The 17,316-nt window shown below is 38.2% G+C and overlaps 1 protein-coding gene across 1 annotated transcript in view; it reads right to left on the reverse strand.

The window, feature by feature from the left end:
- LOC118938856 (protein FAM111B-like) overlaps window positions 1-16,902 on the reverse strand; it is a 31,100-nt gene extending 14,198 nt beyond the window's left edge. Inside the window, exons 1-3 of the mRNA XM_036945363.1 lie at window positions 16,830-16,902; window positions 8,954-8,982; window positions 7,730-7,773 (exon numbers count right to left, since the gene is read on the reverse strand). Coding sequence (XP_036801258.1) covers window positions 7,730-7,768 — 39 coding nt within the window. The 5' untranslated portion in view covers window positions 7,769-7,773; window positions 8,954-8,982; window positions 16,830-16,902. The remainder of the gene's footprint in view (window positions 1-7,729; window positions 7,774-8,953; window positions 8,983-16,829) is intronic.
- Window positions 16,903-17,316: the final 414 nt, after the last annotated feature.

The raw sequence follows: 17,316 nt of genomic DNA on the forward strand, positions 1-17,316 counted from the left end.
ATACAGCAGTATGAGGACACCCCTTCATACACTATATATACAGCAGTATGAGGACTGAAAACTGCTGTTCGCAAATGCTCTCCATCCAACCTCACTGAGCTCGAGCTGTTTTGCAAGGAGGAATGGGAAAACATTTCAGTCTCTCGATGTGCAAAACTGATAGAGACATACACCAAGCGACTTACAGCTGTAATCTCAGCAAAAGGTGGCGCTACAAAGTATTAACTTAAAGGGGATGAATAATTTTGCACGCCCAATTTTTCAGTTTTTGATTTGTTAAAAAAGTTTGAAATATCCAATAAATGTCGTTCCACTTCATGATTGTGTCCCACTTGTTGTTGATTCTTCACAAAAAAATACAGTTTTATATCTTTATGTTTGAAGCCTGAAATGTGGCAAAAGGTCGCAAAGTTCAAGGGGGCCGAATACTTTCGCAAGGCACCCCAAGCGACACCCCTTCATCCACTATATATACAGCAGTATAAGGACACCCCTTCATACACTATATATACAGCAGTATGTGGACACCCCTTCATCCACTATATATACAGCAGTATGAGGACACCCCTTCATCCACTATATATACAGCAGTATGAGGACACCCCTTCATCCACTATATATACAGCAGTATGAGGACACCCCTTCAACACTATATATACAGCAGTATGTGGACACCCCTTCATCCACTATATATACAGCAGTATGAGGACACCCCTTCATCCACTATATATACAGGACACCCCTTCATCCACTATATATACAGCAGTATGAGGACACCCCTTCATCCACTATATATACAGCAGTATGAGGACACCCCTTCATCCATTATATATACAGCAGTATGTGGACACCCCTTCATCCACTATATATACAGCAGTATGAGGACACCCCTTCATACACTATATATACAGCAGTATGTGGACACCCCTTCATCCACTATATATACAGCAGTATGAGGACACCCCTTCAACACTATATATACAGCAGTATGAGGACACCCCTTCATCCACTATATATACAGCAGTATGAGGACACCCCTTCAACACTATATATACAGCAGTATGTGGACACCCCTTCATCCACTATATATACAGCAGTATGAGGACACCCCTTCAACACTATATATACAGCAGTATGTGGACACCCCTTCATCCACTATATATACAGCAGTATGAGGACACCCCTTCATACACTATATATACAGCAGTATGTGGACACCCCTTCATCCACTATATATACAGCAGTATGTGGACACCCCTTCATCCACTATATATACAGCAGTATGAGGACACCCCTTCAACACTATATATACAGCAGTATGTGGACACCCCTTCATCCACTATATATACAGCAGTATGAGGACACCCCTTCAACACTATATATACAGCAGTATGTGGACACCCCTTCATCCACTATATATACAGCAGTATGAGGACACCCCTTCAACACTATATATACAGCAGTATGTGGACACCCCTTCATCCACTATATATACAGCAGTATGAGGACACCCCTTCATACACTATATATACAGCAGTATGAGGACACCCCTTCATCCACTATATATACAGGACACCCCTTCATCCACTATATATACAGCAGTATAAGGACACCCCTTCATACACTATATATACAGCAGTATGAGGACACCCCTTCATACACTATATATACAGCAGTATGTGGACACCCCTTCATCCACTATATATACAGCAGTATGTGGACACCCCTTCATACACTATATATACAGCAGTATGAGGACACCCCTTCATACACTATATATACAGCAGTATGTGGACACCCCTTCATCCACTATATATACAGCAGTATGAGGACACCCCTTCATCCACTATATATACAGGACACCCCTTCATACACTATATATACAGCAGTATGAGGACACTCCTTCATCCACTATATATACAGCAGTATGTGGACACCCCTTCATCCACTATATATACAGCAGTATGTGGACACCCCTTCATCCACTATATATACAGCAGTATGAGGACACCCCTTCATCCACTATATATACAGGACACTCCTTCATCCACTATATATACAGCAGTATGTGGACACCCCTTCATCCACTATATATACAGGACACTCCTTCATCCACTATATATACAGCAGTATGTGGACACCCCTTCATCCACTATATATAAAGGACACCCCTTCATCCACTATATATACAGCAGTATGTGGACACCCCTTCATACACTATATATACAGCAGTATGTGGACACCCCTTCAACACTATATATACAGCAGTATGAGGACACCCCTTCATCCACTATATATACAGCAGTATGTGGACACCCCTTCATCCACTATATATACAGCAGTATGTGGACACCCCTTCAACACTATATATACAGCAGTATGAGGACACCCCTTCATCCACTATATATACAGCAGTATGTGGACACCCCTTCATCCACTATATATACAGCAGTATGAGGACACCCCTTCATCCACTATATATACAGCAGTATGTGGACACCCCTTCATCCACTATATATACAGCAGTATGTGGACACCCCTTCAACACTATATATACAGCAGTATGAGGACACCCCTTCATCCACTATATATACAGCAGTATGTGGACACCCCTTCATCCACTATATATACAGCAGTATGTGGACACCCCTTCAACACTATATATACAGGACACCCCTTCATCCACTATATATACAGCAGTATGAGGACACCCCTTCATCCACTATATATACAGGACACCCCTTCATCCACTATATATACAGCAGTATGAGGACACCCCTTCATCCACTATATATACAGCAGTATGAGGACACCCCTTCATCCACTATATATATACAGCAGTATGTGGACACCCCTTCAACACTATATATACAGGACACCCCTTCAACACTATATATACAGCAGTATGAGGACACCCCTTCATCCACTATATATACAGCAGTATGTGGACACCCCTTCATCCACTATATATACAGCAGTATGGACACCCCTTCAACACTATATATACAGCAGTATGAGGACACCCCTTCATCCACTATATATACAGCAGTATGTGGACACCCCTTCAACACTATATATACAGCAGTATGAGGACACCCCTTCATCCACTATATATACAGCAGTATGAGGACACCCCTTCATCCACTATATATACAGCAGTATGAGGACACCCCTTCATACACTATATATACAGCAGTATGTGGACACCCCTTCATCCACTATATATACAGCAGTATGTGGACACCCCTTCATCCACTATATATACAGCAGTATGTGGACACCCCTTCATACACTATATATACAGCAGTATGTGGACACCCCTTCATACACTATATATACAGCAGTATGTGGACACCCCTTCATCCACTATATATACAGCAGTATGTGGACACCCCTTCATCCACTATATATACAGGACACCCCTTCATCCACTATATATACAGCAGTATGGGGACACCCCTTCATACACTATATATACAGCAGTATGAGGACACCCCTTCATACACTATATATACAGCAGTATGTGGACACCCCTTCATCCACTATATATACAGCAGTATGTGGACACCCCTTCATCCACTATATATACAGCAGTATGTGGACACCCCTTCATCCACTATATATACAGCAGTATGTGGACACCTCTTCATCCACTATATATACAGCAGTATGAGGACACCCCTTCATCCACTATATATACAGCAGTATGAGGACACCCCTTCATCCACTATATATACAGCAGTATGAGGACACCCCTTCATCCACTATATATACAGCAGTATGAGGACACCCCTTCATCCACTATATATACAGCAGTATGAGGACACCCCTTCATCCACTATATATACAGCAGTATGTGGACACCCCTTCATCACTATATATACAGGACACCCCTTCATCCACTATATATACAGCAGTATGTGGACACCCCTTCATCACTATATATACAGCAGTATGGACACCCCTTCATACACTATATATACAGCACAACCCTTCATCCACTATATATACAGCAGTATGAGGACACCCCTTCATCCACTATATATACAGGACACCCCTTCATCCACTATATATACAGCAGTATGAGGACACCCCTTCATACACTATATATACAGCAGTATGTGGACACCCCTTCATACACTATATATACAGGACACCCCTTCATCCACTATATATACAGCAGTATGAGGACACCCCTTCATACACTATATATACAGCAGTATGTGGACACCCCTTCATCCACTATATATACAGCAGTATGTGGACACCCCTTCATCCACTATATATACAGCAGTATGTGGACACCCCTTCATCCACTATATATACAGCAGTATGTGGACACCCCTTCATACACTATATATACAGCAGTATGAGGACACCCCTTCATCCACTATATATACAGGACACCCCTTCATCCACTATATATACAGGACACTCCTTCATACACTATATATACAGCAGTATGAGGACACCCCTTCATACACTATATATACAGCAGTATGAGGACACCCCTTCATACACTATATATACAGCAGTATGAGGACACCCCTTCATCCACTATATATACAGCAGTATGAGGACACCCCTTCATCCACTATATATACAGCAGTATGTGGACACCCCTTCATCCACTATATATACAGCAGTATGTGGACACCCCTTCAACACTATATATACAGCAGTATGAGGACACCCCTTCATCCACTATATATACAGGACACCCCTTCATCCACTATATATACAGCAGTATGAGGACACCCCTTCATCCACTATATATACAGCAGTATGAGGACACCCCTTCATACACTATATATACAGCAGTATGAGGACACCCCTTCATACACTATATATACAGCAGTATGAGGACACCTCTTCATCCACTATATATACAGCAGTATGAGGACACCCCTTCATCCACTATATATACAGCAGTATGAGGACACCCCTTCATCCACTATATATACAGCAGTATGAGGACACTCCTTCATCCACTATATATACAGCAGTATGAGGACACCCCTTCAACACTATATATACAGCAGTATGAGGACACCCCTTCATCCACTATATATACAGCAGTATGTGGACACCCCTTCAACACTATATATACAGCAGTATGAGGACACTCCTTCATCCACTATATATACAGCAGTATGTGGACACTCCTTCATCCACTATATATACAGCAGTATGTGGACACCCCTTCAACACTATATATACAGCAGTATGAGGACACTCCTTCATCCACTATATATACAGCAGTATGAGGACACTCCTTCATCCACTATATATACAGCAGTATGAGGACACCCCTTCATCCACTATATATACAGCAGTATGAGGACACTCCTTCATCCACTATATATACAGCAGTATGAGGACACCCCTTCATCCACTATATATACAGCAGTATGTGGACACTCCTTCATCCACTATATATACAGCAGTATGTGGACACCCCTTCAACACTATATATACAGATACATATACGGATACTCCTTCAAATTTGTGGATTCGGCTATTTCAGCCACACCCGTTACTGACAGGTGTATAGAATTGCGCACACAGCCATTTAATCTCCACAGACAAGCATTGATAGTAGAAAAGCTCAGTGACTTTCAACGTGGCACCGTCATAGGATGCCACCTTTCCAACAAGTCAGTTCGGCAAAATTTGCCCTGCTCAACTGTTAGGGCTGTTATTGCGTAAAGTGGAAACGTCTAGGAGCAACAACGGCTCAGCTGTGAAGTGGTAGGCCACACAATCTCACAGAACGGAACCGGCGAGTTCTGAAGCACGTAAAAGTCGTTGGGTTGCAACACTCACTACAGAGTTCCAAAACTGCCTCTGTAAACAAACTCAGCTCAATAACTGTTTCTCGGGAGCTTCATGAAATGGGTTTCCATGGCAGAGCAGCTGCACACAAGCCTAAGTGTGCGGATGCCAGGAGAACGCTACCTGCCCGAATGCATAGTGCCAACTGTAAAGTTTGGCGGAGGAGAAACACAGCTGGGGCTGCTTTTCATGGTTCGGGCTAGGCCCCTTAGTTCCAGTGAAGGGAAATCTTAACGCTACAGCACAGCAATTACATTCTAGACATACAATTACATTTTGTGCTTCCAACTTTGTGGCAATATTTTGGGGAAGGCCCTTTCCTGTTTCTGCATGACAATGCCCCCGTGCACAAAGCAAGGTCCGTACAGAAATGGTTTGTCGAGATCAGTGTGAAAGAACTTGACTGGCCTGCACAGAGCCCTGACCTCAACCCCATCAAACACCTTTGGGATGAATTGGAACGCTGTCTGCGAGCCAGGCCTAATCGCCCAACATCAGTACCCGACCTCACTAATGCTCTTGTGGCTGAATGGAAGCCCCCGCAGCAATGTTCCAACATCTAGTGGAAAGCCTTCCCAGAAGAGTGGAGGCTGTTATAGCAGCAATGTTCCAACATCTAGTGGAAAGCCTTCCCAGAAGAGTGGAGGCTGTTATGGCAGCAAGGGGGGGACCAACTCCATATTAATGTCCCATGATTTTGGAATGAGATGTTGGACGAGCAAGTGTCCACATACATTTGGTCACGTTTGGGGTGGCAGGTAGCCTAGTGGTTAGAGGCAGGGTAGCCTAGTGGTTAGAGGCAGAGTGGCCTAGTGGTTAGAGGCAGGTAGCCTAGTGGTTAGAGGCAGGGTAGCCTAGTGGTTAGAGGCAGGTGGCCTAGTGGTTAGAGGCAGGTGGCCTAGTGGTTAGAATCAGGTAGCCTAGTGGTTAGAGGCAGGTAGCCTAGTGGTTAGAGGCAGGTAGCCTAGTGGTTAGAGGCAGGTAGCCTAGTGGTTAGAGCAGGTAGCCTAGTGGATAGAGGCAGGTAGCCTAGTGGTTAGAGCAGGTAGCCTAGTGGTTAGAGCAGGTAGCCTAGTGGTTAGAGGCAGGGTAGCCTAGTGGTTAGAGGCAGGTAGCCTAGTGGTTAGAGGCAGGGTAGCCTAGTGGTTAGAGGCAGGTAGCCTAGTGGTTAGAGGCAGGTAGCCTAGTGGTTAGAGGCAGGTAGCCTAGTGGTTAGAGGCAGGTAGCCTAGTGGTTAGAGCAGGTAGCCTAGTGGTTAGAGGCAGGGTAGCCTAGTGGTTAGAGGCAGGGTAGCCTAGTGGTTAGAGGCAGGGTAGCCTAGTGGTTAGAGGCAGGTAGTTTAGTGGTTAGAGCATTGGACTAGTAACCGAAAGTTGCTGGATTGAATCCCCGAGCTGACAAGGTAAACATCTGTCGTTCTGCCCCTGAACAGGAAGTTAACCCACTGTTCCCCTGAACAAGGCAGTTAACCCACTGTTCCCCTGAACAAGGCAGTTAACCCACTGTTCCCCTGAACAAGGCGGTTTAACCCACTGTTCCTCTGAACAAGGCAGTTAACCCACTGTTCCTAGACCAGTTAACCCACTGTTCCTAGGCCGTGATTGAAAATAAGAATTTGTTCTTAACCGACTTAACTGACATTCTCTAATAATTGTAGTTTGTTTTAGTCATCCTGAACAACAACTTAGTAAATATTATGTTTTTTTATTTATTTATTTTATCTTTATTTAACTCGGCAAGTCAGTTAAGAACAAATTCTTATTTTACAATGACGACCTATTTTACATAAATACATGTGCCACAATGAAGCCCTTTGTCAGTTTACAATAAAGAAAACTGGATTGCAGAGCAGCTTACATAAGATAACGATTAAGAGAGAAAGACATTAACTTACAATGCTGTCAAGAGGCTCAGATTTCTCCATGGCTGCCATTGGACCTGTGAAAACATTATTCAAAAAATGTGATTTAATCTTTTATGTTTGACAATAACAGGTAGAGTGATGGGCTTGATGGGGCGGCAGGTAGCCTAGTGGTTAGAGGCAGGTAGCCTAGTGGTTAGAGGCAGGTAGCCTAGTGGTTAGAGGCAGGGTAGCCTAGTGGTTAGAGGCAGGGTAGCCTAGTGGTTAGAGGCAGCGTAGCCTAGTGGTTAGAGGCAGGTAGCCTAGTGGTTAGAGGCAGGTAGCCTAGTGGTTAGAGGCAGGTAGCCTAGTGGTTAGAGGCAGGGTAGCCTAGTGGTTAGAGGCAGGGTAGCCTAGTGGTTAGAGGCAGGTAGCCTAGTGGTTAGAGGCAGGGTAGCCTAGTGGTTAGAGGCAGCGTAGCCTAGTGGTTAGAGGCAGGTAGCCTAGTGGTTAGAGGCAGGGTAGCCTAGTGGTTAGAGGCAGCGTAGCCTAGTGGTTAGAGGCAGGGTAGCCTAGTGGTTAGAGGCAGCGTAGCCTAGTGGTTAGAGGCAGGTAGCCTAGTGGTTAGAGGCAGGTAGCCTAGTGGTTAGAGGCAGGTAGCGTAGTGGTTAGAGGCAGCGTAGCCTAGTGGTTAGAGGCAGGTAGCCTAGTGGTTAGAGGCAGGTAGCCTAGTGGTTAGAGGCAGGTAGCCTAGTGGTTAGAGGAAGGTAGCCTAGTGGTTAGAGGCAGGTAGCCTAGTGGTTAGAGGCAGGCAGGGTAGCCTATTGGTTAGAGGCAGGTAGCCTAGTGGTTAGAGCGTAGGACTAGTAACCGAAAGGCTGCAAGTTCAAATCCCCGAGCTGACAAGGTACAAATCTGTCGTTCTGCCCCTGAACAAGGCAGTTAACCCACTAGGCCGTCATTATAAATAATTTGTTCTTAATTGACTTGCCTAGTTAAATAAAGAACAAGATAAACCAGTATTTGGCTTGTAAAACAGGTGGTTCACAACAAGCATATTGCCAGCACCAATGGCACTCAATGAGTTAAGTTGAATGACTCCAACTAGTTGCAAAGTAAGTTGTGATTGTGTAGTATCCTACAGCTATGGCATCCATGTTTATTTATTCTCCAATTAGAAGTGACTGGCAGACGATAACAATCCTACTGTGTAGATGTAGATGTTATCTGTTTGATAATGTCCTATTCAAAGTATTATGTAAATGTTTAGTAACCTACCTGTGTTACTGCGTTGGTTGATCTGAGACCTGTGTTGAAAGAGGAAGTTGTGTCAGTGATCATTGCTTTTATAGCTGCACTACGTTCATATTTATAAATACAGCCTACAATATATATATAAACACTAACCAGACTGACCTGAACCCTTCCCTTCTCATTGTAATATATATATATATATATAAACACTAACCAGACTGACCTGAACCCTTCCCTTCTCATTGTAATATATATATATATATATAAACACTAACCAGACTGACCTGAACCCTTCCCTTCTCATTGTAATATATATATATAAATATAAACACTAACAAGACTGACCTGAACCCTTCCCTTCTCATTGTAATATATATATATAAATATAAACACTAACAAGACTGACCTGAACCCTTCCCTTCTCATTGTAATATATATATATAAACACTAACCAGACTGACCTGAACCCTTCCCTTCTCATTGTAATATATATATATAAACACTAACCAGACTGACCTGAACCCTTCCCTTCTCATTGTAATATATATATATAAACACTAACCAGACTGACCTGAACCCTTCCCTTCTCATTGTAATATATATATATATATATAAACACTAACCAGACTGACCTGAACCCTTCCCTTCTCATTGTAATATATATATATATATAAACACTAACCAGACTGACCTGAACCCTTCCCTTCTCATTGTAATATATATATATATAAACACTAACCAGACTGACCTGAACCCTTCCCTTCTCATTGTAATATATATATATATAAACACTAACCAGACTGACCTGAACCCCTCCCTTCTCATTGTAATATATATATATATATATATAAACACTAACCAGACTGACCTGAACCCTTCCGTTCTCATTGTAATATATATATATATATATATATATAAACACTAACCAGACTGACCTGAACCCTTCCCTTCTCATTGTAATATATATATATAAACACTAACCAGACTGACCTGAACCCTTCCGTTCTCATTGTAATATATATATATATATATATATATAAACACTAACCAGACTGACCTGAACCCTTCCCTTCTCATTGTAATATATATATATATATATAAACACTAACCAGACTGACCTGAACCCTTCCCTTCTCATTGTAATATATATATATAAACACTAACCAGACTGACCTGAACCCTTCCCTTCTCATTGTAATATATATATATATATATATATATAAACACTAACCAGACTGACCTGAACCCTTCCCTTCTCATTGTAATATATATATATATATAAACACTAACCAGACTGACCTGAACCCTTCCCTTCTCATTGTAATATATATATATAAACACTAACCAGACTGACCTGAACCCTTCCCTTCTCATTGTAATATATATATATATAAACACTAACCAGACTGACCTGAACCCTTCCCTTCTCATTGTAATATATATATATATATATAAACACTAACCAGACTGACCTGAACCCTTCCCTTCTCATTGTAATATATATATATATATAAACACTAACCAGACTGACCTGAACCCTTCCCTTCTCATTGTAATATATATATATATATATATAAACACTAACCAGACTGACCTGAACCCTTCCCTTCTCATTGTAATATATATATATAAACACTAACCAGACTGACCTGAACCCTTCCCTTCTCATTGTAATATATATATATAAACACTAACCAGACTGACCTGAACCCTTCCCATCTCATTGTAATATATATATATAAACACTAACCAGACTGACCTGAACCCTTCCCTTCTCATTGTAATATATATATATATATATATATATATATATATATATATATATATATATATATATAAACACTAACCAGACTGACCTGAACCCTTCCCTTCTCATTGTAATATATATATATATATATATAAACACTAACCAGACTGACCTGAACCCTTCCCTTCTCATTGTAATATATATATATATATATATAAACACTAACCAGACTGACCTGAACCCTTCCCATCTCATTGTAATATATATATATATAAACACTAACCAGACTGACCTGAACCCTTCCCTTCTCATTGTAATATATATATATATATATATATATAAACACTAACCAGACTGACCTGAACCCTTCCCTTCTCATTGTAATATATATATATAAACACTAACCAGACTGACCTGAACCCTTCCCTTCTCATTGTAATATATATATATATATAAACACTAACCAGACTGACCTGAACCCTTCCCTTCTCATTGTAATATATATATATATATATATATATATATATATATATATATATATATATATATATATATAAACACTAACAAGACTGACCTGAACCCTTCCCTTCTCATTGTAATATATATATATATAAACACTAACCAGACTGACCTGAACCCTTCCCTTCTCATTGTAATATATATATATAAACACTAACCAGACTGACCTGAACCCTTCCCTTCTCATTGTAATATATATATATATATATATATATATATATATATATATATATATAAACACTAACCAGACTGACCTGAACCCTTCCCTTCTCATTGTAATATATATATATAAACACTAACCAGACTGACCTGAACCCTTCCCTTCTCATTGTAATATATATATATATATATATATATATATATATATAAACACTAACAAGACTGACCTGAACCCTTCCCTTCTCATTGTAATATATATATATATATATATATATATATATATATATATATATATATATAAACACTAACAAGACTGACCTGAACCCTTCCCTTCCCTTCTCATTGTAATATATATATATATAAACACTAACCAGACTGACCTGAACCCTTCCCTTCCCTTCTCATTGTAATATATATATATATATAAACACTAACAAGACTGACCTGAACCCTTCCGTTCTCATTGTAATATATATATATATATATATAAACACTAACCAGACTGACCTGAACCCTTCCCTTCTCATTGTAATATATATATATAAACACTAACCAGACTGACCTGAACCCTTCCCTTCTCATTGTAATATATATATATAAACACTAACCAGACTGACCTGAACCCTTCCCTTCTCATTGTAATATATATATATAAACACTAACCAGACTGACCTGAACCCTTCCCTTCTCATTGTAATATATATATATATAAACACTAACCAGACTGACCTGAACCCTTCCCTTCTCATTGTAATATATATATATATAAACACTAACAAGACTGACCTGAACCCTTCCCTTCTCATTGTAATATATATATATATATATATATATATATATATATATATATATAAACACTAACCAGACTGACCTGAACCCTTCCCTTCTCATTGTAATATATATATATATATATATATATATATATATATATATATATATATATATATATATAAACACTAACAAGACTGACCTGAACCCTTCCCTTCTCATTGTAATATATATATATAAACACTAACCAGACTGACCTGAACCCTTCCCTTCTCATTGTAATATATATATATATATATATATATATATATATAAACACTAACCAGACTGACCTGAACCCTTCCCTTCTCATTGTAATATATATATATAAACACTAACCAGACTGACCTGAACCCTTCCCTTCTCATTGTAATATATATATATATATAAACACTAACCAGACTGACCTGAACCCTTCCCTTCTCATTGTAATATATATATATAAACACTAACAAGACTGACCTGAACCCTTCCCTTCTCATTGTAATATATATATATAAACACTAACCAGACTGACCTGAACCCTTCCCTTCTCATTGTAATATATATATATATATATATATATATATATATATATATATATATATATATATATATATATATATATATATATCTATATATAAACACTAACAAGACTGACCTGAACCCTTCCCTTCTCATTGTAATATATATATATAAACACTAACCAGACTGACCTGAACCCTTCCCTTCTCATTGTAATATATATATATATAAACACTAACCAGACTGACCTGAACCCTTCCCTTCTCATTGTAATATATATATATATATATATATATATATATATATATATATAAACACTAACCAGACTGACCTGAACCCTTCCCTTCTCATTGTAATATATATATATATATATATATATATATATATATATATAAACACTAACAAGACTGACCTGAACCCTTCCCTTCTCATTGTAATATATATATATAAACACTAACCAGACTGACCTGAACCCTTCCCTTCTCATTGTAATATATATATATATATATATATATATATATATATATATATATATATATATATATATATATATATATATATATATATATATATATATAAACACTAACAAGACTGACCTGAACCCTTCCCTTCTCATTGTAATATATATATATAAACACTAACCAGACTGACCTGAACCCTTCCCTTCTCATTGTAATATATATATATATATATAAACACTAACCAGACTGACCTGAACCCTTCCCTTCTCATTGTAATATATATATATATAAACACTAACCAGACTGACCTGAACCCTTCCCTTCTCATTGTAATATATATATATATATATATATATATATAAACACTAACCAGACTGACCTGAACCCTTCCCTTCTCATTGTAATATATATATATATATATATATATATATAAACACTAACCAGACTGACCTGAACCCTTCCCTTCTCATTGTAATATATATATATATATATAAACACTAACCAGACTGACCTGAACCCTTCCCTTCTCATTGTAATATATATATATAAACACTAACCAGACTGACCTGAACCCTTCCCATCTCATTGTAATATATATATATAAACACTAACCAGACTGACCTGAACCCTTCCCTTCTCATTGTAATATATATATATAAACACTAACCAGACTGACCTGAACCCTTCCCTTCTCATTGTAATATATATATATATATATATAAACACTAACCAGACTGACCTGAACCCTTCCCTTCTCATTGTAATATATATATATATATATATAAACACTAACCAGACTGACCTGAACCCTTCCCTTCTCATTGTAATATATATATATATATAAACACTAACCAGACTGACCTGAACCCTTCCCTTCTCATTGTAATATATATATATAAACACTAACCAGACTGACCTGAACCCTTCCCTTCTCATTGTAATATATATATATATATATATAAACACTAACCAGACTGACCTGAACCCTTCCCATCTCATTGTAATATATATATATAAACACTAACAAGACTGACCTGAACCCTTCCCTTCTCATTGTAATATATATATATAAACACTAACCAGACTGACCTGAACCCTTCCCTTCTCATTGTAATATATATATATAAACACTAACCAGACTGACCTGAACCCTTCCCTTCTCATTGTAATATATATATATATATAAACACTAACCAGACTGACCTGAACCCTTCCCTTCTCATTGTAATATATATATATAAACACTAACCAGACTGACCTGAACCCTTCCCTTCTCATTGTAATATATATATATAAACACTAACCAGACTGACCTGAACCCTTCCCTTCTCATTGTAATATATATATATATATAAACACTAACAAGACTGACCTGAACCCTTCCCTTCTCATTGTAATATATATATATATATAAACACTAACCAGACTGACCTGAACCCTTCCCTTCTCATTGTAATATATATATATATATAAACACTAACAAGACTGACCTGAACCCTTCCCTTCTCATTGTAATATATATATATATATAAACACTAACCAGACTGACCTGAACCCTTCCCTTCTCATTGTAATATATATATATATATAAACACTAACCAGACTGACCTGAACCCTTCCCTTCTCATTGTAATATATATATATATATAAACACTAACCAGACTGACCTGAACCCTTCCCTTCTCATTGTAATATATATATATAAACACTAACCAGACTGACCTGAACCCTTCCCTTCTCATTGTAATATATATATATAAACACTAACCAGACTGACCTGAACCCTTCCCTTCTCATTGTAATATATATATATAAACACTAACCAGACTGACCTGAACCCTTCCCTTCTCATTGTAATATATATATATAAACACTAACCAGACTGACCTGAACCCTTCCCTTCTCATTGTAATATATATATATAAACACTAACCAGACTGACCTGAACCCTTCCCTTCTCATTGTAATATATATATATATATAAACACTAACCAGACTGACCTGAACCCTTCCCTTCTCATTGTAATATATATATATAAACACTAACCAGACTGACCTGAACCCCTCCCTTCTCATTGTAATATATATATATATAAACACTAACCAGACTGACCTGAACCCCTCCCTTCTCATTGTAATATATATATATATAAACACTAACCAGACTGACCTGAACCCTTCCCTTCTCATTGTAATATATATATATATATATAAACACTAACCAGACTGACCTGAACCCCTCCCTTCTCATTGTAATATATATATATAAACACTAACCAGACTGACCTGAACCCTTCCCTTCTCATTGTAATATATATATATAAACACTAACCAGACTGACCTGAACCCTTCCCTTCTCATTGTAATATATATATATAAACACTAACCAGACTGACCTGAACCCTTCCCTTCTCATTGTAATATATATATATATATATAAACACTAACCAGACTGACCTGAACCCTTCCCTTCTCATTGTAATATATATATATAAACACTAACCAGACTGACCTGAACCCCTCCCTTCTCATTGTAATATATATATATAAACACTAACCAGACTGACCTGAACCCTTCCCTTCTCATTGTAATATATATATATAAACACTAACCAGACTGACCTGAACCCTTCCCTTCTCATTGTAATATATATATATAAATACTAACCAGACTGACCTGAACCCTTCCCTTCTCATTGTAATATATATATATATATAAACACTAACCAGACTGACCTGAACCCTTCCCTTCTCATTGTAATATATATATATAAATACTAACCAGACTGACCTGAACCCTTCCCTTCTCATTGTAATATATATATATATATAAACACTAACCAGACTGACCTGAACCCTTCCCTTCTCATTGTAATATATATATATATATATATATAAACACTAACCAGACTGACCTGAACCCTTCCCTTCTCATTGTAATATATATATATAAACACTAACCAGACTGACCTGAACCCTTCCCTTCTCATTGTAATATATATATATATATATATAAACACTAACCAGACTGACCTGAACCCTTCCCTTCTCATTGTAATATATATATATAAACACTAACCAGACTGACCTGAACCCTTCCCTTCTCATTGTAATATATATATATAAACACTAACCAGACTGACCTGAACCCTTCCCATCTCATTGTAATATATATATATATAAACACTAACCAGACTGACCTGAACCCTCCCCTTCTCATTGTAATATATATATATAAACACTAACCAGACTGACCTGAACCCTTCCCTTCTCATTGTAATATATATATATAAACACTAACCAGACTGACCTGAACCCTTCCCTTCTCATTGTAATATATATATATATAAACACTAACAAGACTGACCTGAACCCTTCCCATCTCATTGTAATATATATATATAAACACTAACCAGACTGACCTGAACCCTTCCCTTCTCATTGTAATATATATATATAAACACTAACCAGACTGACCTGAACCCTTCCCTTCTCATTGTAATATATATATATATAAACACTAACAAGACTGACCTGAACCCTTCCCTTCTCATTGTAATATATATATATAAACACTAACCAGACTGACCTGAACCCCTCCCTTCTCATTGTAATATATATATATAAACACTAACCAGACTGACCTGAACCCTTCCCTTCTCATTGGATTTGTATAATAGAGACCTAATGTTTAGTAACCTACCTGTGTTACTGCGTTGGTTGATCTGAGACCTGAAAGAGGAAGTTGTGTCAGTGATCATTGCTTTTATACCTGCACTACGTTCATATGTACGTTTTTACACATGAGCAATGATGAATATTAATAGACACACCCTGTGGAAAGGTACTGGTTAAACCAGGTGTTTACCCAATGGATGAGCTCAAAGGAAAACCATTCAACAGAATCCAGGGAGCTGGTTCAGGGTTATGATGATGATATCGTCTCGGTGTTTGAGGAAGAGAAATACCAGCAAAATATGGTTGAAAGATGTCTCGTCTTTCAAGTCAATCACTGCCCTAAGGAATTGAGATATTCTTTTAGACCAGAGGAATGAGTTCCCCCTAATGGCCCTCCAACACCACTTCCAGCAGCATCTGGTCTCCCATCTAGTGAATGACCAGGACCAACCCTGCTTAGCTTCAGAGGCAAGCCAGCAGTGGGATGCAGCTGGCTCTGTTGGTTAGGGGAG

Source organism: Oncorhynchus mykiss, chromosome 15, assembly GCF_013265735.2.
Source record: "Oncorhynchus mykiss isolate Arlee chromosome 15, USDA_OmykA_1.1, whole genome shotgun sequence".
Classification (NCBI taxonomy): Eukaryota; Metazoa; Chordata; class Actinopteri; order Salmoniformes; family Salmonidae; genus Oncorhynchus; species Oncorhynchus mykiss.